The 22,366-nt window shown below is 38.0% G+C and overlaps 1 protein-coding gene across 1 annotated transcript in view; it reads right to left on the reverse strand.

The window, feature by feature from the left end:
- Window positions 1-131: 131 nt before the first annotated feature.
- The window catches only part of XKR4 (XK related 4), a 234,920-nt gene continuing 212,685 nt past the window's right edge, over window positions 132-22,366 (reverse strand). Inside the window, exon 3 of the mRNA XM_027452235.3 lies at window positions 132-13,084. Within this exon, the coding sequence (XP_027308036.1) occupies window positions 12,138-13,084 (947 nt within the window). The 3' untranslated portion in view covers window positions 132-12,137. The remainder of the gene's footprint in view (window positions 13,085-22,366) is intronic.

Consider the following 22,366-nt stretch of genomic DNA (forward strand, 5'->3'; position numbering starts at 1 on the left):
TATACAATGAGGAAGAGCAATTAAAGGTTTTTGTTTGCTTCTTTGTTTTTATGTGTGTGTATCAATTTCTTTTTTTTTTTTTTTTTTTTTTTTTTTTTTTTTTTTGAGGGGGTGGGAGGGAGGGGTGTTGCTGTGTTGTTTTTTTTTGGTTTTGTTTTATTTTATTTATTTATTTATTTTGAAATAAAAGAAGATTGCAGAGAGCTGTGCAAAGTGTTGAAGCACAACTGCACCCTGGAAAATTACTGGAAAATGAGCACATTAAGGAACTTTGTTTATTGCATCTCAGTGGTATCCATGTCCAATGCTTGCAGTGAGAAGATGACTCTCCCATTTGCTAATGCTCTGGGTCAAATCCAGAAGTCAGACTGTGCTTTGCATGGATCTGCAGCATGACAAACAATTGTTAAATTAGCATTTGATTAAAGATGCAGGTAATGAGCATGGGAACAAGAACAGAACCAGCTTCCATTGCTGAGATAACCTTATAGATGGAAAGGCACCTGCAGGAAAATACAGTGATGCTCATTTGTTAGAATAAACATTAGCTTGTTAATAATACACAACTCAAAGAATAGACAGCAAAATATCTGTCCCACCATGTAGAACAAATTACACAGAGGACAGTTTGTGTCCATGAGAATCAATGGGAATTGATTTAAAGGAACTGCAGTCCAGTTAAAGAAGAAACACAGTGGATCTGTGCTTGCTAGGAGATCTGTGCCTGCTAATCTAATGGGATCCACAATTAGTGGCTATTCTGCCAGTTTCTCAGAAGCAAGGAATATTCAATTTCAGGTTATTATGGGCATATACCACAGCTTTTGGAATTATGAAGCAAGATGAGTCGAACAGCAAAATATGACAGCTATCTGTATTCTTTTTCCCTGTTTTGCACTGGCTAAAATGAAATCAATATTTGCATAATTAACTTGCTTTTCCTTCTCTAGTTATAGAGTTTTTCTCAATAGCTAGGTGTTATGCAAATGAATTTTTGTGTTTTGTACTACTACATGAAAAAAAAGTCTGTTTTATAACCTGAGTGTCATCTTCTCTCAGCAGTGGGGTTTGCATATGACATGCATAAGCACAGGAAGAAAATGGAACCAAGGAAGAAAATCAGAACAATATCTAATACATCTTGCAAATTTGTTTAAGTGGATCTTAGAAGAAATCAGAACTGTTATGACGTGCTACACTTACAGATCATGCATGAAGCTTATGGATGCCTCCACAGTGATTTCTGTTGAGAGTCAGGGTGATACTGTTTCTACTTCTAAACAAGCAAAAAATAATAACTTATAATACAGTTGAAAGTCCTTCAGCAGTGATTTCCATGATGAGCTGAGTGACAGAATACCTGAGCATGAAGAAATACCATGAGGGCTCACCTACTCTAAAGGTTCACAGCTGTTCCCTAACTATAAGGCTTTTACCATGCCATCTACTGGTTTCCATCTTTATTTTTCATCTGCTTTGCACCTTTACAAGTGCACACACACCTCTCTCCCCACCACATATGTGCTCCTGACCTGTACATGAATGAGTATGTGGGGAGTTACTGAGCTAAAGGAAGATGCACTTGCGAATCCACTATTAGCTTATGCATGTACTGCATTAAAAGCTGAGATCATGAAAAAATGCACAAGCACTTGAACAACACTGAGCCTATAATATTCCATACACAGAAAAGCCCATCTTATGAGCCTGTTTTATGTGATATGCTTTTGTGGAAGCCATCTGAGATTTATCCTCTGTAAGGAACAATAAAAAGAAAAATTCTTTGACCTATAAGCTATTATAAAGATCTATGATCTCTACATTTAACAATCATTGACATAACAACCATAAAAAATCCTTGTCTCTCAGGCCTTATTTTGAGACACTTTTTTATCTTATTGCTAATAAACATCTCCTGTCAATAGCAACAGTTATATCTATGAAGTGTCATTCACTGTCTCCCCGTATGTTACAGTTCGTAACATGCCTAGAGCTTTCTTAACCAACATCGTTACTAGAGAAAAGAGTAACTGCACCATAAAAAGTGTTTTGGCATTTGATGTTTTTTCCTGTTGAAAGACTCTGCTCCTCCCTTTATTCACGGAAACAACAGGAGCAGCTTTTCCACAGTGTTTCACAAACACCTCTTTAACCCTGACCAGAGGAATCACTTCCTAGCTTTCAAGTCTTTTGATCTCCCTGCTGAGGTTACCAGTGCTTCCACAATAAAAAAGTACATACTGATTAGTCATCGACTAATGTACGCACTTCTGCATCCTCTGCAGACATTAGATTTTTTTCCCCTTCTGCTTCACATCAAAGTAGCTAAAATCCACCTGTATGTTAAAGGCAATGAAGAAAAAAAAAGTTTCTCCATTCATTTACTTGATTTCCAGTGTCCTAGTGTTCTGTGTTTTTTTTTTATATTGTCATTTCTCCAGGAGATACTGTTCCACCAGAGGTATGGTCATTTCAGAAAAGAAACTGGGCTGCTCTTGGGCAGAATGACTCTTTGGTTGGTAAGGAAACAGGTGACCAGAAGGGGAGGTGTCGATCCCCACCAACAGTACCTAGAGCTGTCTCAGCCCCAGCAATCCTCCTTAAATACAGCTCCTGGCTCATCCAAGACAAATCAAATGGATGAATGATTCATTAGATGAACGATGAGAGCTTAGCTGGGGTGAATGTTGCCTTTCTTGTAGATGCCCCTTTGCAGTGTGGGCACCATGCTGCACACAGCTATCAAGGGTTTTCTCTTCCCCCCCCCACCCCCCAGCTGATTAACATACGCTCACAGGAACTTGATTACTATATTACAAGTCACAAATTTGCGAGATTTAAAATGTCTGTTGAATTAATTAACTGCAAATCAACCCAAGCAAAGCTTGACAAGTTTCAAGCTGTTCCAATAAAATAAAATAGGAGGAATCAATAGCAGCCACAAATATGTGACCATATGCTGGCACTGCGCAGCTGTAACTGGTGGCAGTTTCCATTTCTGCTGATAAATGAAGATTTCTCATCGTCTGTGCAGTGCTGTCTGAAGGCTAAACCCTGCATAGAGCATCGTGGCAATCCCATGGATGTCCTCAGTGAGGTATCTCCTCCATATGTCCCAAAGCAGGGATGCCTGAACAATGTTAGGGGTGATTAGTGGCCACTTCTGAACTTGTCTGAGACAGCCACCATGGTTAGTTTTGTATCTGCCTATAAATCAGGTCCTGCGGGAAAGTTATGATCATTTCCAAGTGCTATGCTGAACGAGTGACAGAATACCTGAATGATGGTTGGGTGAGGAGCTAAGCTTCCATACAACCCATGCTTTCATGAAGACCAATGAGCTATTTTTGTATTCAGCAAGGGATTTGCAGAATTGGGGCTTTGAACCTTTTTAAAGCTTAAAAAATGTTTATGCGTATCACACAATTGAAAACAAAATCCTTTGGTTAACTGGCTAGTAATCTTTTCCTCAGCTTTATAAAATGTTAAATTAATTCTTATCAAACATTAGTTAAGAAACAATCTGGGATACACAGATAATAGTGCAGAATGCATACTGAAAAAAAGCAACAGTAATTAGGATTTCAGAAACAGCTCCTGTGTATTCATGGTACAGTTAAACTGACAGAGGTATTGTTATCATTAAATGCATGCATCTGAAATTTATCTTCAGTACATAATCCATGGACTAGCAAATCTGTTCTTCTGACAGCATGTACCAGGCAACTGTATATATGCTGGCTAACAAACACTCTTTTCAGTGTTTCTAGTCAAATTTCAAGTAAACCATGCTGATTTATTACAGATTAGTTCCTTGATAAATTACTGACATCAATAACACTGATACTCAGTGAAACAAATATAACCAACATTAAATGAAACAAAGGGTTAATCAATCCCTTTGTCATTTGCCTATGATTTTATTTTTCTCTACTAACTGTGACAAATCCTTATTTATTTGATACAATTCTATTTTTTTACTCTATTCTTTTACCAAAATATTTAAGATGATGAAACATAGCATTAGACCTTTTTCCTTCACAACTTTTAATTAAATTACTGACATAATGCATCTCAAAGTTGTTTCCAATAATGACTGGAATGTGTTTTCTGATAATGTGCTTTTCCTTTTGCACTTATCACCTGATTACCCTTGATGATGGTGCTCCTGATGCTTTTTCTTCAGTTATAGAATTTAAATGAAATATATGATTAAATCCTAATAGAATCTCAGGACTCATTGTCACAACTATACACACAAATACACACATACATACATGAGTATAAACACTTATGTATATATATATTGTGTGTGTGTATAGTGTGTATATATGTAAACACATCCGATACTGTAAATTTGCTCTCAAGTAAGAACCATGATGGTATTATTTTTATTATGGGAAAAGCAAACACTGTAACAAAGAGTACTCTTTACAGCATGCTCCAAGCTGCAGACACTTATCTTACTACTTGTGAATGTCATACCCTGTGCAATTTGCACACAGCTCCGTTCAAACATATTATCCAGAGAAGCCATGTCTACTCCACATGCTTCCCTAGACTACATACAGCCAATTTGCCCTTTACTCTGCCCAAAGTGGAATTTGCTCTGCAAAAGACATGGGATCACAAGGGGTGTGCACCACGGGCTCAGGAAGCTACAGAGATGGCCACGTGGTGTAGCTCTGGTGCACACATGAGGTCTGCCTGAGCTCCCACAAGAAACCAGGTGAACGTGGCCAGGGTAGCAGACAGTGCATTAAGAGACCTGACTGAAGGCAGCATGTATTGATTCAGGCTTTGTCACAGTGCTAACCATGTTCATACAGCTTTTGGTCAGGTTGGAAGGTGAGCAGAGGGATTTTGCATCTGCCCTGAATTTTTGCTGTAGACATTACTCTGGTTGGACAGGCAACGGCACTGGACGTGTGCAACAGCTTCGGAGTCCTCCACACTAAGGGGACTGAATATGTCAAAGCACTGGAAGTATGTCTACATTGCACAGCATAGCTTTTAAGTTTTCCACAAAGAGGGAGAACAGCCTCAGCACAAGAGGGAGTGAGCATGCCCTTCTCCTCAGTAGCGTGCAGCCCTATAGCCTTCCCCTGAGAGATAGTAGATAGAGATATGAATCATTGCTAGCTGAAGAGATAACTGAGCCTGGCTCTCCCCTCAGTCTTTAGTTGCCCCAAGCCTACTGCAGGAAAAGCATTTGTGAGTGTTCCTGTGCAGAGCTCCATCCAATAGAACCCCAGAAGACCCCTGCCCTTCAGGTATGACAGGCTTGAAGGACCAGCTTGAAGAATAACACCAGCTCGAAGGATCCTGGTGGGCACAGTGGGGAGACAAGAGCCGAGCTGTGAAGACCAAGATCTTTCTGATCAAGGCCGGGAGCCAAATTGTAGATGCCTGAACCTTCCAGGTGAAAAAATTCAGGAGCTCTGGTTCTTGCAGTTTAGAAGATCACAGCATTAGCTTGAGGCCACTAATGTGCCTGCGCTGACTCCTGGGTGTATGGCACAGCTATCTGCTCCCCGTGTGCTGTGGCTTCATCCAACCCATGCACGTGGTTTTCCTCTCTGTGGGCTCTTTTGTGCATGAGGTTGGGGAGGAACTGGGGGACTACTTGCCCGAGCACTATGCTACATCTGTGAAGGCTCTTCCAAACATTTGATTAGCAGCTTTTCTATGGTGAGGAAATCACTTGTTGGTGAATTGGATGTGGCCTTGCTTGTAGAAGAACTGATTCCTCATGTAGAAAAGCTGCTGGCATGCCTAGGGCTATGGCGTGCCCAGAAGCACAATTGAGAAGCAATTGCTTCCAAAGCTATATGAAATACAAGGCTAAAATCTACAGATACAGATATGTTTGTATCCATAGCAGTCATATCTTTGTTTGTACGAATGTAGAGTGTAGTTACATTGTCAAATCCATTGCATTTCTAAGCTTATCCCAACTATTCCTGGAAATGAGAGTTTTGGTTAGGTTTTATTTTTTTGGTTGTTTTTATCTTACAGTGCCCTGCATGTAGAGGTTTAAATTTGACCTTAATCTTGGCTGGCCACTTATCTCACAATTTCTTGCAAATATTTATCAATTCATGCAGCACCTATAACTCCACTGAAATTATACACAAGCTCCCCTCTTACATCTGTAACATATGCAAATCACCCCCTAAATGTGCTGAAGAGGGCTTTTTTTCCCTGCATTTTGCATATCTGTCCTCGTTGCTCCAGGATTCAGAGTAGGCACATGGCTTACTAACGAGTATATACGACTCTCTGCATAAGAATTAGATGCTATGCATTCAGAACAAAATGTAAGTACAGGAGCCAAGCTTATGTATTTAGGAAAAATTCCTTTTAATGAAGGTGCTGGTCAGCAGTTGGTTTGTATAAGGATCATTGGAAACAGCTGTGGTTTCATAGACATTTCTCAGTGTCCTTGAGAGATCACAAAATGACAACTCAGTCAAAATGGATATATTCGTAAATGTTTGAACTAAGGAGGAAAAAAAGAAGAAATGTTTTGATTCATGCTGCGGTAGCACTGCTTAGTGTATGTGCAATTATTCACCTGCATTTTTTTCTCATGTTCATACCAGAGTAAAAGTGAAGAAATCCCACCAAACACCTGCAGTGAGGTCAGTATGGTAAAACAGGTTTACAAATGATCCCAGTGGACTGCTCACATGCTAAAAAAGTTTTGCAAGTGATCTGTAAATCAAAGACACTATTCCCCTAACCTTGTGTGAGCAAGACCTTGTGAGGTCATCTCCATCTCTCCCATAACGAAGTCTGCTCATACCAGATGTGAGAAATCAGCTTTGATGCAGATCACTCAGCAATCTGAAGCCAAGTGGAAATGATGACTGAATGTATTTCAAAAAATCACTATGTGTGAATTGCAGTAATCTGATGCTTTCTTTTTTTTTTTTTTTTTTTTTTTTATTCCCAGACTTTAAAGAATCTATTCTCATTTTGAGCTTTATCTGTTTTATCAGAATAAAGAGAAATGGATTCAATGCTGTAAAGAAAAGACCTAGCTCTATAAACAATCAAGGGAGGGTTTCATAACATAATGTCTCTGGTATATAAATGGCTGCTTGCCACTTACTCCATTTGGCTTTCTGCTGAGAGCACGGGCTTCATGCAAGCTAGTCTAATTGCTACAATTAGCAAAATTAAATGGCTTATTGTGTATTTAGACAATTCTTCCCACATTCTGCATTGTTACACTGCAGAATTAGTAATTACAGTGTTGAGCTTGTAAATTCATGGACACGTGTTGTGATTATTTTCATCATGCGACCCTTGTAGGGCCTCAACCTAACTAAGCTTGTTTAGCAAGGATGCACAAATGCAATTTAGTCTGCTTCCCACCATGCACAGGAGCAAGAGAGGCAGCAGTAGGACCTCAGCAACCTGCTGGGGTCTTTTCCTTGGCATTGCGCAGGCAGTGCAGGGGGTGCAGAGTTAAATCACAGCATCTCAGTCACTCTGGATTACACGACTTCAGGGGCTGAGCAGAAAAGGGACAGTGGCTTTGGGAGCTGAATCACTGGCAGAGCCAACTAAAACTCAGTACAGTGCCATTTTTAAGGCTTCTAAGGAGTTGTATGTTCAAGTCACAAATACTTCAAATTTTGTAATGTACTGTTCTAAAAATACAACAGGCTAGTTGTGAACATTTGCAGGCCAATAAAAAGTGAATGAATATGTTCGTTTTTAGAGCGATTGGGAGTCCCTTTCCAAAAATAGCAGCAATTTCACTTTGAACACCACTCATGAATTGCTCTTTTGGAAATATAATGGTACATTGGTGAGACTATCATATATTAAAAAAAAAACACAGGGTTTAACAGTTCATATATTAAAAATCGCAGCTCCAAAACATTTTTAATTTTCCTCCTCTGCTTAAAACTTTACAAAATCAGGCAGCTGAGGCCTAACATTTAATTTTGGAAGGAAAATTTTCTGTAATCCCAGTGCTATAGAAATTAATTAATAGAAAATTTGTTGATTTGCCAATGACAATAGCTTATATGCCATCAAGCCCAAATAACCCAAGCACAGAAACACTGTTCTAGCACAAGAAGCATATTTTAACTGACATAAACAAAAGTGGAAATGAGGTTTTTTTTTTTCATTATTAAAACTGCATTAAAAAAAAGTATTGCACATATTTTCAAATAACTCTTTAAAAAAGATTATCTTAATATAGAACAAATAACACTTCTTTTAAAATAAGACAAAAAGGTTTCTTACATTTTCTTGTATGTTTTCTGAATGAACATGGGTATGCACTATGTCTCCTTTACCTAATTAGAGTAGTAACTACTACTTAAATTGCCTTTTTTTTTTCCCTTTTTTTTTTTTCTTTTTTAATTTTTAGCATAAAAATCCACAGCTCTCAAAATTTTAGGACCAAGCCTTTAAGTTACCTTCAGATTTGCTGGCAATTTGTTTTGGTTCATTAGGACAATACTTACATGACATTTGCTTCTAATAAAGAGATGTGATTTCTTTTATTTACCAGAATGTAATTATGAACTTTTTTATTTTCCTGTTAATCTGTAATGGAGTTTAAAAGACCTGATTTCTTTTTTTTTCATTATTTCAAAAAAGAGAAGTGAATTTTTATTTTATTTTTTTTGCTATTGCTGTCTTAATTAAACTTTATTGATAGACCTTAAAATTGTCCATGTTAAAAAGAATAGTGCATATTGATTATTAACTGTCTGTAAGGCCATCATAGGATTCCAGTGTGGACTATATTTAATCTTGACAAACTCTATAAAAATTCTTACAGCCTTTAAGGTGACCGTCCACAGCAAAGCAAATTAGGAAACTGTCCACATAGTCATCTGAGCATTAAGATTACAATGGCCATCCTGTTCTCAGCACAACTATCACTGGCATTACAAACATAACAGAGCAAGATTTTGGAGAACAGATTTTGACTCGGTATAAAATGTCTTCTCCCCCTTGCAGACTGCATTCAGAAGACAAGCTGTGTATGTGTACTGCCACTGCATATATGTACTGCCACATGCGGCACCGTGCACTCAGAACCTGCAGTAGTTTGCTTGAGATAAATTTACAAGCATTACTAAAAAAATAAAAAAATATAAAATGATGGGAGGGTAAGGAAAGTAAATGGTAGATATTAACAAACAAATGAACCAATAATGCCTCTGTGTCCTTCCTTCCAAAACCAAATGAGAGAAAATCAAACAAAAAACTCCCCAAACCTTCAGAAACCGTGCAGTGCAAGCACTGTTCCAGACTGTAACCCTCTAAATTCATCATTAAGCAATGTTTCTTCAGTTCTGTCAGCCCCAGCCAGAGGGCTTACAGCTCCAAGGAACAGTGAGACAGGATGAGAAAGACATCAGAAGAGGACAAGGCTTGCTGGTAGCTGTGATGTTGCCCCTCTCCCCAGGAGGTGCCAGAGGGACACAAGAGCCCATGTGGAGTGAGAGCACTGCCCATGGTGCCTCACTCATGCTAGCATTTCTAATTACTAAAGAAGTAGCAAACATATAGAATGGTTTCCAAAAGAAACCTTCACGTCTTGGGTTACAAAGCCTACAATTTGCCTTGTTTGCAAAGGAAAATGGCATTTTCTTTGTGCGACCCAGCATTGGATTCTGGAGTGAAAGTTCTACTGAATTTGTCTGGACAAAGGGTTTGCTCCCCATATTGTTTTTTAGCAATCCTTGCAGTGGTATATATATATATTTTGACAAAACATGAGAGCTTTTCTCTGTACAATCAAACATATCTGCATGGTGAGAAGGGCAATCACTTTGTACAAAACTTTGGGTTTGAACTATCAAAGAATTATTTTATTTAAAAATGATTATAGAGGCAGCTGGCCACTGCTTAATTTGAAAATACCTAAGAAACCCTTCAAAGATGGGTGTTTTCTGATCTGCACAAAGTTCCTTCAGGCTTGCAGGTTCCTGCACTTCTACAGATGTTTTGTTTTGAGGAACTCGCCCCAGCAAAGATCAACAGATATTGAACATTTCACTAATAAAAAAAGTCAACATTAAAAATGGCTAATTGAACGCATACAAATAAACAAAGGTGTGTAACCTCTGCTCTTTCATAGTACAAATATTAATAACAGGAAAGACTGAAATTTACCCAGCAGCATATACAGCAGTGACTACACTGAATATACCTGACAGTGAAGATTAAAACACCAATCATCAGGTCTTCTCCATCCTGACAATGCCATTTAAAACAGTAACTCTTCAGTTCTGCTTCGCTTTCCTAAAATGGATGGAAATAGTTATAGCAAATTGTTTCTTATGGAATTGCTTGGTGTCTTTACAAGCCACTTTCATTAGAAGCAGGATCCACGGTTTATGGAGTTTTCTAAAAGTACCCATGTAGGCTTTCATATGGCATTACACTGCAAAACAAATCCATAATGTGAAAACCAGGTTTGTATCAACCTGCAGAAGCTAGTTGATAAAATTCATGGACCAATTCTTAAAATCTAAGCTATAAAGAGAATGAAATGTATTAAAAGATTTGAGGTTTATAAAAAGTAACCTTTTTATATCATATTTTTACTTTACAAAAATATTGAAATAATTCATGAGTTTTTCACTCTGCACCAGCTTTAAAAAAAATACTATCAAATTTTGACTTGCACCTTTAATGCATCTGAAAGCACCATCAGGGGATACTTTTAACATAAAGAAGGATACCATTGACTAGATTTAGGGAGGTATTTAAAACCCAAAAGCTTGCAGCAAAAGCACTCTATTACAAGAGATTCAATGTAATTTTTAGACATATCTGGAAACAAGTCTTGAACAGGCAGAAGAGGGTCTTCCACATAGCTTGGTTATATTATACTTCACTGAATATACTTACTAAGAGGTGGCTGAAAGCCTTTAAAAGACATCACTTTCACCTTGGATGGGAATAAACAGAGCTGTCTCTACACGTTGAGAACTGGATCTCTCTTTCCTGCTTCTTGGTCTCGTAGGGCTCGTGCCACTTGTTATCTGTCCCTCAGGCAATATCAGTCTTGCAGTTATACAATGTTTGGCACTAGAAGGGTATGGCATGTCACAGTCTTTTGTCACCCCTGCATACATTCACACACTGAATCATGCATTCACAGTCTCGAAACAGAAAGAAGTTTCAGTGTGTTCATCTCCTTGTAGTTTCTTCTGAAATATCTGAATGGGGTCCTCCAAAAAGTTTAGAATATGAAAACTATACTTCCCTGTTCTTTTACATATATATATATTTTTTTGCAGATTGAACACTGAATCATGATTATCATTTAATTTACATCACTACGTGCTAGAGCTCCTTATTTCTCCTGAAAACCATAAGTGAGCTGCATAGGATTTCTGTTGAAATCAACATAAAGAACTTAAATTGCAGTTAAAAAGACTTTGAAATTCCACAGAAAACAAAAAGTTCTGGTGGTGTCAATGTTTATGAGCTAATTGATCAGAATTTAGTTTATTTTCCATTTATAACCTTACAAAGATGATGATGTATCTTTTTAATTAATAACTATTTTGCAAACCTATTCTAACCTGAATGGTCTATTTATGGGATGTTGAAGACTATTATGCTCCTATTTTTTTTCCCCAGAAAACAGTTTTAATAACAGCAACATTGCGTGCTACAGTTTTGTTATTTTTGAAAAGTTTTTGTTTGTTTGTTTGTTTTTGCCATTGATTATGCAAATATCAATCATTCATTTCTAAAGTAAAATGCACTACTGGCTAAAGTTGAAAGCTCTGGTCTGAGCCTCCCTATTGGTTTGCCTGTAAGTACTGTGCAGTCAGAGTTTCATAGCAGCAATGACTCATGGGTGAGTTTTCCCAGATGGAGTAACCGATCTCTATGTGTGGGTGAGTGGTTTTTTTTTTGTTTGTTTGTTTTTTGAGGCTTTCAGGTGATGCTGCTGTACCAGTGTCCTGCAGACAGACTGCACACAGTGGATCAAATGATAATCATGATGGTAGCCAGACTAAGAACACTACAGCTTGCTGCTCTACTTGTATGTGGTTTAGGTAATCCTACAGTCCTACCGTCAACCCTTAACTGGGACTGTAACACCGGAGCTTCTTCAAGCTGTGTGTTTGTTTCGTTTATAATGTGGTTTCATATTCCAAGCGCTCCTGGATGAGGGCATCATCTTTATACTGTAGCCGTGGAGGAGCAGGGGAACATTCAAATGCTAAGATTGCCTTCCTCAGGCTTCTGTCCAACACGTGTCTCTCCCAGGCTGGGTACCTGTTCCTGAACAGGTCGATTTTAATGACTGACTCCTCAATCCTTGGTGGCCGGGATGAAGGTGTGGACGGTGCAGTAGGTCTCACCTGAAACACAGGCACACACCCATCCCGCTCCGCAAATTTTTGATCCCGCTCGCTTGTGACACTCCGGTTGTTGGAGATGGACCGGAGAGTGTTTGTTGCCACTTCTGTGGGTAGGGTGAAGGCAGCTGCAGGGTCCTCACAAGCACAGCTTGGCGACTGCCCAAACCTTGGTCCGTTGGGATGAAAGAAGGCATAGTACATTAGCATAAAAACAATGCCTGTTAAAAAGCTGCTGAACACTACGCACAGTGCTGGTATGGCAAATGCATCAGAGATTGGTGGAGCCTTGTACAGATACCAGAGAGCACTCAAGGCGGTGTTTTCCAAAAGGATCACAAAATAGTAAATGAAAAGCCTACAGCGTGTCCTTCCTTCCTTGACATTGAACCAGCTGAAGATATAGATTATCCCAACAACCATGTCAAAAACTATCTCCTCCCATTTGGTGATGCAAAACTCTGTCTCGCAGTGGACAATCCAGAAGGTCATGATGCACCAGTGGAGCACGATGAAGATCCCAAAGTACAGCTGGAAAACCGAGGCAAACAGAGCAAAAGTAATGACCCTTGCTGCAATGGTGAAGAAATGCCAGCAAAACTGGATTATAACAGCCATATAACTGATGGGTTTCTTGTCATCACGGGAGTCACGGAGAGCCTTTTGGTACGAAGCCAAAGCCCAAGCCAGGGATACAAGAGATGCTGCAGCAGTAAGACCTAGGAGGAAACAGGAGATGCAGTTAAGGCATAATGAGTATGTCAGCACTTGGTTGAAACCAGTGACATCCTTGTGGGTTTAAATGCACTCTTTGCTACTCAGGTTGTAAAATCTCTTCCTTCTCCTTTAACTCAGCCAGGAATGAGAAGTTGACCTCTATTACTGAGGTTTCATTGCCCTTACAAGAATACTGGCATGTTAGATACACACAAACATGAGTGGCTAGCAAACTATACTCTGAAATGCTTCTTTGGCAATTTTATGTTTGAAACAAATTCATTAATTCACAATTTTGAGCAAGTCAGAAATGGGTAACTGTCAACTGTGCAATTTAACAGAATATGCTATTGTTATTCTATTAAAGGGTATGATTTTCCTGATTTTGGTAAGTCATTAAAGAAGTACCATATAAAGCAACCAAGACTTTCTAACTAACTATTAATCATTAATTACTTTTTAATTACAATCCTGTATGCAGTATACTAAATCAATAAAAATGTAAGCACATATCTACATCTTTGAATTAAATTAATGTAACTCCTGTTATATCAAAGTTTAATTACCTTACTTTTGTTAAGAGAAAAAAAAATTATGCCTATTTTGATATTTTCACCACATTTTAACAAAATTTTAGTAAGTAGAAAACGTCAACATTTCATGTTCATACAATTAGAGGTTAAATTAATTTTAGAAACATTGGAATTTTCTACTGAATTAAAATTCTGAGTACAGATTTAATTAGTAAAGAGTTATGAATTAATGTTCATATAGCCCTGGTATATTCCATACATCACAGAATTACCTATTTATAAGGCCCTGGATTATAATGTTTCTGAAATGCCTATCAAATATTTTTTATAAAAAGTATCCAATACAAAAATATTCCTCATGAGATTTTCAATCTTTTTTTTCTTAGTAACTCCTATTCACTTGAAAATACAAAAATTGTGAAAAAATTATTTTTACTAAAACCTCTCTGTACTTATGTTGGGTGTGTATTTTTCATTCTTCCTAATGTGAGTTTGACTGCTGTTGGTAAGTAAAAAATAATAATAATAATAATAAAAGGTTGGTTTGCAATTGAATCTAATTTTTAAACTAATCTGTTACTTACATTCAGAAGTGACAGTTCCAAAACCAAAAATACACCTTACATTCCCATTTAAGTGGTGATATAATTCTGAAAAATTATTCAAATGCTTAGCACATATAGCATTCTATTGAAAGGAATAATTCTTCTTTACTAGATTATTAATTTTTATTTACTTAGGACCTGTATGAATGCTTTGGATGGAAAGGAAAATTCAATCAAAATGCAGAAACTCAGCCTTTGAAATGTATTTATTATTCAAATAAAATTTCGATGAACATGCTTTATATGGAGAAAAAATGTATCAAGCTTATTTTATACTTAAAACTGTTTTTTTAACAGAGCAAATTTTATAAACAGTTAATAAATGAATTCATAGTCCATAAAAGATAATGATATTTCATTTTACTTGATTTCTAAGTAGTTCCTTAACTTCAAGCTAATTAGTGAAGTAAATAGAACTGAAATGAAGAAAAGATTTCTTTTGTCTGCTGTTAAAAGCTATTTAATCATTTCAATAACCTTTGGATGTGGATGCATAGCAGTTGTCTTCCCTCTCCAATAGCTTTCTTTAGTTACTAACTATCAAGAATAAATTACTTAAATATTATAAATTTTATGCATATTTTATAAATAAACAGCAAATCTAAACCTAAATAAATATTACCCTTCTGAAAAAAAAATAAAAATAAACCAGAAAAATATAGTTTATGGAAATGATGGAAAAATTCTGAAGGAAAAAAAAAAAAAGAAGTTTATTTATTTAAGCAATCCACCTGGCTTAACCTAGTAAGATTTTGCTCAGTGAGTAGTACACAGGGGTTCATTGCTTTCAGGAGGGATTGTTTTTGCCAGGGTTTCTCCCTCAGTCACTGGCAGGGCGCTAATTATGTTGTGAGCTCCTATGAATCCATGAATTTATAAAGCCTTTTTAAAAAAATAAGATTAAAAAAAAAAGTAAGCAGTAGTACAAAACATGCTTAGGATTCCATAAAACATCATCATTCGTCTTCCTACATAGATGTCTATATGTCAAAACACTAACATTACTTCTGGAATTCTCCTTCACACCAAGAATAAGCAATCAACAAGCAAGACAGGAAGGAGACATAGTATAAATTGTATTTTCATTTCTGATGTGTACATTTGCTTTTCATGCTGGGCTGCCTTTCAGTGACCATTATCTCTGGAGGCAACATTAACACCTGAAAATGTAGATTCTTGTGTTCCTGTAGGAATGCTTTAAGTATTTCTGAAAAAAACCACAATTAATTTCCCTTATGAATTGAAAAGTTTGGAAAAGTAGATAAATAGGATAAAGGATAAGAGAATCTTTCAATACAATTGAACCAGTCTGAGCAAGAGCTCAAAAATAGCATTATCAGCACAGAAAATAATAATGTGAGAGAGAAATCCATACATTTTCTTTGCAAATCTAACAGTAATGACCTCACATGCTCCCCCAGAGGTTTCTACAGATATCATCAGTTTTGCATTAGGAGGTGTAAAATCATTCATTAATGCGCACAGAATGTTCCAGATAAAATGTTAAAATTCATAGGAATTTCCAATGTTCTAATGCTAATTAATTCACAGTCATTTTCTGTGACAGAAAGAAGCAAGTACAATAGCAAGGTAAGTCAGTTATTTAAATAGTCATTAATAGGGAAACATCCTTGGCTTTTACAGAACAAACTCAGGGATACTGACATAATACAAGAGGGAAATGGTGACAAGAGAATGCACAAAATTAAAGAAACACAGCTCAAAGTATTATGTATCTACTCTTGCACTATTGTGTTAATGGTGTTAGAGATATAGAGTTAAGATAAGACTAAATGCTTCATGGGCACCATTCATTTTTCTTTATTGATGAGACCAAGTACTAAATAATATATATATATTTTTTAATAATATTAATAATAGGAACAATAATTTAAAAATGAGGTAAATGGCAGTTTGCTATTAAAGAAGTTTCATAATATAAACAATTCACTGGGAATGGTTAGCAAAACTGAATTATTGTGGAACTGAATGGATAATTAATGATTTAGAACCTACAAATGCTTTTTTTTTTTTTTGAGCATGTGCTCATAGAAATCTCCCTGTCCATATTTCAAAATAATTACTATTAAAACAAAAGTTTAAAGGCACTAAAATGGCATCAGGGAAAAAAGGACAGGATTTTCAATAGTCAGAAGGGAAGACAAATAATTTGTGACAAAGAAGGTGGTTTAACTTCAACAGTTGGGAAGGCTTAGTTGCCATTCAGAAATGATAAGATGACTGGAGCCAGCATTGTGGAGTCTAAGCTCATAAAGAACAAGCATGGGTTTTCCTTTCAGGCTCAGCACTGACTCTTCAGGCACCAGCGCAGCTTTCTGGTGTATTTCACAGTCTCATATTTCAGTCTTATATTAAGGGTCTTGATCTTGGAAATCAAGATTAACTAGCCATTCTAAGTGAATATATACTCAAAAAGTATATGCTCAACCATTACAGACTATTAAAAGTCCAGGAAAGCACAAATTCCTAAACTGCCCTTGCGAAACATGAACATACGATCCTGTTTCTTCCTTTCTGAAGAACCTTTAATTTGTTTCCACAGGATGTGGGAACTCTTTAGTTCTGCCCTGAGGAGGAAACTGTCTTTGAACAGGAAAAAGATTACTTCAAATACTACATGAGGCAAGTGGTGCTTTTCTTTGTTTCTAAAATGTACACTTGAAAAAATCTGAATAACAGCTTGACAATTGTGAACGTACCTACCTATTGCAAGCTTTTGTAGTTTAGCCTACACACAACAGTCTAGTGAAAATAGCCAGTAAAACATTGCATTAGCACAACTTTCTGTTAAGAACCAATTAGAATATGTTCTGAGTAAAAAAGGCAATTTAATATATTATTTATATTATTTATTTATTTATTTTTTCCTGTTAACAGTTTAGCATTACTTAATTATATTAACTGTATAAAGGAATGACAACTTCATAATCATAAATGACTTTCAGATGTCCTTGAGGTAGTGCACTTCCTATTTGGAAACACAGAGCAGAGTTGCCTTAATTGAACAATAACGTCTTTCCCTGGAAATAAGTAATTTCTCCATATGAGAGATGTTCTTTCATTTTTAGAATGTGGCATGTATGTATTAGTACTGTAAATATAATTCATAATAAACAACAACAAACTACAGCTCATTAAAGACAAGATAAAAGCCACTAACATGATTTTCACAAGTGAAAGCAAACAAAGGGAAAAGAGAATGTATACAGAGCTGGATACATTTACAAATGTGATATTATTTCAGGGAAACAAGCTCAGATAGCTACAGGAGTGCTAATGAAGTTCTCTCAATGGTATTTGTGAGAAATCTGACTGAAATGTTTTGTTCAAGAGTAATCCAAATAGAATTGCTCACAACAGATACGGCTTTCCATACTACATCTCTGCTTGACAATCACAACTTAATTGCATCCTGCTGACACCTCTGCCTTTGCATTATAGCTCTTCCAAACATGTAAAATTTATTTAACATTGAAGAAAGCAATTCAATATCTAAGCAGCATATACAATTTACTGGTTTGTATTTTCCTTCTGCTCCAACAATATAATCTTTCAACTGCATGAAGTTTAACAAGGCCAAGTGCTGGGTCCTGCACCTGGGGCGCAACAACCCCAAGCAGAGCTACAGGCTGGGAGATGAGTGGTTGGAGAGCTGCCAGGCAGAGAAGGACCTGGAAGTGATGGTGGACAGTCGGCTGAATATGAGCCAGCAGTGTGCTCAGGTGGCCAAGAAGGCCAACGGCATCCTGGCTTGCATAAGAAACAGTGTGGCCAGCAGGGCTAGGGAGGTGATCGTCCCCCTGTACTCGGCTCTGGTGAGGCCACACCTTGAGTACTGTGTTCAGTTTTGGGCCCCTCGCTACAAGAAGGACATCGAGGTGCTGGAGCGGGTCCAGAGAAGGGCGACGAAGCTGGTGAGGGGCCTGAAGAACAAGTCCTACGAGGAGCGGCTGAGGGAGCTGGGCTTGTTCAGCCTGGAGAAGAGGAGGCTCAGGGCGACCTTATCGCTCTCTACAGGTACCTTAAAGGAGGCTGTAGAGAGGTGGGGGTTGGTCTGTTCTCCCACGTGCCTGGTGACAGGATGAGGGGGAATGGGCTTAAGTTGCGCCAGGGGAGTTTTAGGTTGGATCTTAAGAAGAACTTCTTTACTGAAAGGGTTGTTAGACATTGGAACAGGCTGCCCAGGGAAGTGGTGGAGTCACCATCCCTGGAGGTCTTTAAAAGACATTTAGATGTAGAGCTTAGGGATATGGTTTAGTGGGGACTGTTAGTGTTAGGTCAGAGGTTGGACTCGATGATCTTGAGGTCTCTTCCAACCTAGAAATTCTGTGACTTGAGTACATATGAAAAAATCTGTCTCATTCTTATGTCAATTTTATCTTATTCCTGATTTGTATTTGAGTGCATTTGAAAGCTAACTCAGATTCACAAACTACTGTTAATCTAATCACATTAGTCCATAAAGCCTCTATATAATAAGCAGACAATACCTCAGGTCAGCTGAAAACACAAGTTAATGAATTGATTAGAGAAAGTGCTCCTTGACGTAAAACCTAATTTCAGAAATCTAACGCTTGCCAATGCTTCTCTCTCTTCTTCATCCTCCTTTTTAAACTTGTACTCATCTTGCCATTTCCAGGAGTAAATTCATGCTAAAAGCAGGAATAACAAGCACAGCAGGACATCTGGGAATGAAAACTTTGCCTGAGATCTGGAACTATGAAATATTTTTAAAGGAAACCTATTTTTATGAGCCTCCTACCCGGTTGGAGAAGTGACAATATATGCAACCAAGCTTCCAGGTGCTTCGCTGAAACAAAGCCAAGAATCTCTAACACTCATAGTTCGCCTTCAGGCCCTAATCCTGTAGGAAACAGTATATCACAACTACTCCCCTCCAGCTTCAGAAAATGATTTGCTATATTTACACAGCCTTTACCAGGCTGTACTGTGAGTACTTGTGGTGGCCTTGCAGACAGCCCAACAATAGTCTATGGGTTTCTGTACTAATTTCTGTACTAATTCCCATGCACTAGCACAGCAAGGTACAACAAGGTATATATACTGTACAGCCACACGTGGCTTAGTAGACAGGTCACTTTGCATGCTCCAGGGACAGTTTTTGGCCACGTCTGGGACTGTGTGTCCAAGTTCTCAGTGTGTGTTTCGTTCCTATGGGTCTCATTCTCTGACCAAGACTGTGAGATGAAACCTACAGATGAAACTCTACTATTATCTGAAGGGATAACAATTCAAACTCTTGCCCTCACCTGAGTTATTTTTTCCCTTGGTGACTGAAGGTGTGGGCTGCTGCGGTAAGATATAGAACTGTCTTGAAATATCTATACTGGAATCCATCCTCACAGCCTCAAGAGCCTCTGCTGTGGACTAACTAAAGACAGTTGCTGTAAATCAGCACCGCCTGCTTCCAGACAGCTTTTCTGTAGCAGACCAGGCTTCATGGCTAGGAATTTTTCACGTGCAAGGAGCCTTGCTGACACAGTCTTTGCCAGCACATGCCACTAGCTTAATATCTGCAGCCAGGTCTAACCCCCTAAATATGCAGGAGGACAGTGAGGCTTTGTTGGCCTTGTTGTCATGAACAGGTTCCAGGGTTATTCTGCATAAGCAAGCTATTAACACTAGCAAGTTAGTCTTATATTAGCTGTCTTTGCTTACAGTCTCTCTGTGTAATTGAAGCAAAATGATGGAGGTCAGAAAAGGATTTTTTTTTTTTTTCCTTACTTGCCACTGATGGTGCCCAGGTAGAAGAGGCACTTTACTGAAATACTGAAATACATTTCTGTAGTTTTGTTTAGACTGTTCCTGCTGCATACTAGGGTGGGGTAATGCAGTGTGGGGGATGACAGGAACACTTCCCTATTGAGATGTAAATGGGATTTATGCTTCATATTACTTCTCTTAGCATGTTCAGTAAAGCTTAGAGAACGTGTTAGCATATATAAGAATAGCTTCTCCCATGCAGCTGCTTTCTACAGATACTTCCTGATGAGACAACTTCCAGCTCTTTCTTTAATTTAGCTCTCCACAGCAACTCATCTTTGCCCTGGAAGCCTAGGAACATTATATACACTAAATCAGTTACAGTCAATCTTACTCATTTAACAGACTCCTAATCTTTTTCCAGTGCTGGTTCAGATTCAGTGTGCAAGACCAAGGTCAACTGCCAAAAGGTTGGCTTATTGCACATGCCTTTACCAGAACCGTGGGGTCTTTACCAGACACCTGCCTAATGGTTTGGCTCTGGCTGAACTCAAGGTCATGTCCACCTTAGCAAATCTAACTGTTAGATATACTGTTGAGATACTTCTGCTGATCAGTAATACTGATCACAACTTTAAACAGGTCCAAAGGTATACCTGAATGGTGATCATAATTTCATTTCAAGTTAATATGAACATGTCTTCCTTTGCCTCTCCCCCATTCCAAACTACGTGAATTTTTTTGCTATTATCTCAGAAGTTATTTTGGAAACTGAATAAATGAAATAAATAAAATCTACTATATATAAAAAATAATAAAAACCCAACAACTCAACTTAGCCTGCAGGGACCACAGGGACTATTAAAGCTGAATCTTTCTTGTATTTTGGGGGGACTTTTCTTCACAGGCAGCTAATGATAAGTGGTTTTGGGGCACAGCAACTAAAAGCTCTGATACCACCTCATCAGTCTGTAAACATAATTAGCACACTCCTGGAATATGCTAACAAATGCCAGTTACCAGGTGACTGAGCATGCTGGGTGATCTCTCTCACAAATGTTTTCCTAATATTTATTAGTTTCTTGCTCTCCTAAAGCCTTATAAGTTAAAATTTAGGAGTCCTTATTAGCCACTAATCAAGTCCAGTCCTTCACAGGCAGTGACAACTGTTGGGTACTCAGGTATGTCACACAGTCTGCACACTGCCAGGCTTGGCAAGACAGCTTGAAATAATTTGGCGTGTTGGTAAGCTAAACTTAGACTTCTGTACTCTCACAGCTAGACTCCTTCTTGCCTGTTAGGTAATTTGGAATCTTTATATTCCAGTGAAGTATATGCAGCATAAACATACCCACTGACTTCAGGCTCATTTCCATGATTAGCACATTTCTTCTGAGGCAAAAAGTGCTTTTGACATCTTGAAGCTGCTGCAAGGAGGTTATAGAAATCAAGGGATTATCTGGAGAGTGCAGCAACCCTGAGCTGAGCAGAGCCCCTGCCACTACCTCTTGAAGAGAAACAACATCATGACAGCTTATTGCTATGCTAAAGATATGGCACCATCTACGGGAGAAGGGTCCATCTGCAATGCTTGGTTCTGTAAGCTGCACAGCTGGACACCTCCCATAAAGTCAATGGCAGAAACAGTAACAACTCTCCCTGCTACCTAACAGGGGAAAGAGAAAATGGTGTACTCCAGTAGACACATAAAACATTCCGTTAAAACATATCAGATTTTATGGATATTTTCATATTCCTAAAGAAAATCTAAATTAAAGAAAGAACATAATGCTTAGTCTACAACAGAACATGAACTGGGAGAAAAGTACTATTAGCATTTTATGCTTTCTTTTGCAAAGTCACTGTGGTACATTTTCTCTAGGTTCATATGCAGGTTTTTCCAGCTCACAGCCAGACCCTGGAGGCTGCTCACTATAGGTGTGGACTGAACCCATACATCAAAAGTTGTCAGGAAAGTAAAACTTCAAAATAATAATTCTCAAAGCAACAATTAAAAAAGATGTAACAAACAACAGTGCACAATTTTGAAGGAAATTGGTTAAAGTGAAAATGTGGTGATACTAAAAATAGTATTTGTTTCCTTCCCAATCAATCCTACAGAAAACTATTTTCCAAAGTACTGGGAGTTTTTTGCAAGCGGGGGGAGAGGTTGCAGGGGTGACCTCAATGAGAAGGCACCAGAAGCTGTCCCGTGCCAGACATAGCCTGTTCTAGTCAGCTTCAACACAGCCACTGCAGGACACAGCTGAGCCCATCAGCCAAGCTGGCAGTGCCTCTGTGGAAACATTTAAGAAAGCGTAAAATTGCCAGATAGGCAGAGGAGGAAAAAAAAAAAAAGAAAAAAAAAGAAAAAACAAAAAAGAGAGAATGGAAACAACAG

Source organism: Anas platyrhynchos, chromosome 2 (genome assembly GCF_047663525.1).
Source record: "Anas platyrhynchos isolate ZD024472 breed Pekin duck chromosome 2, IASCAAS_PekinDuck_T2T, whole genome shotgun sequence".
Taxonomy (NCBI): Eukaryota; Metazoa; Chordata; class Aves; order Anseriformes; family Anatidae; genus Anas; species Anas platyrhynchos.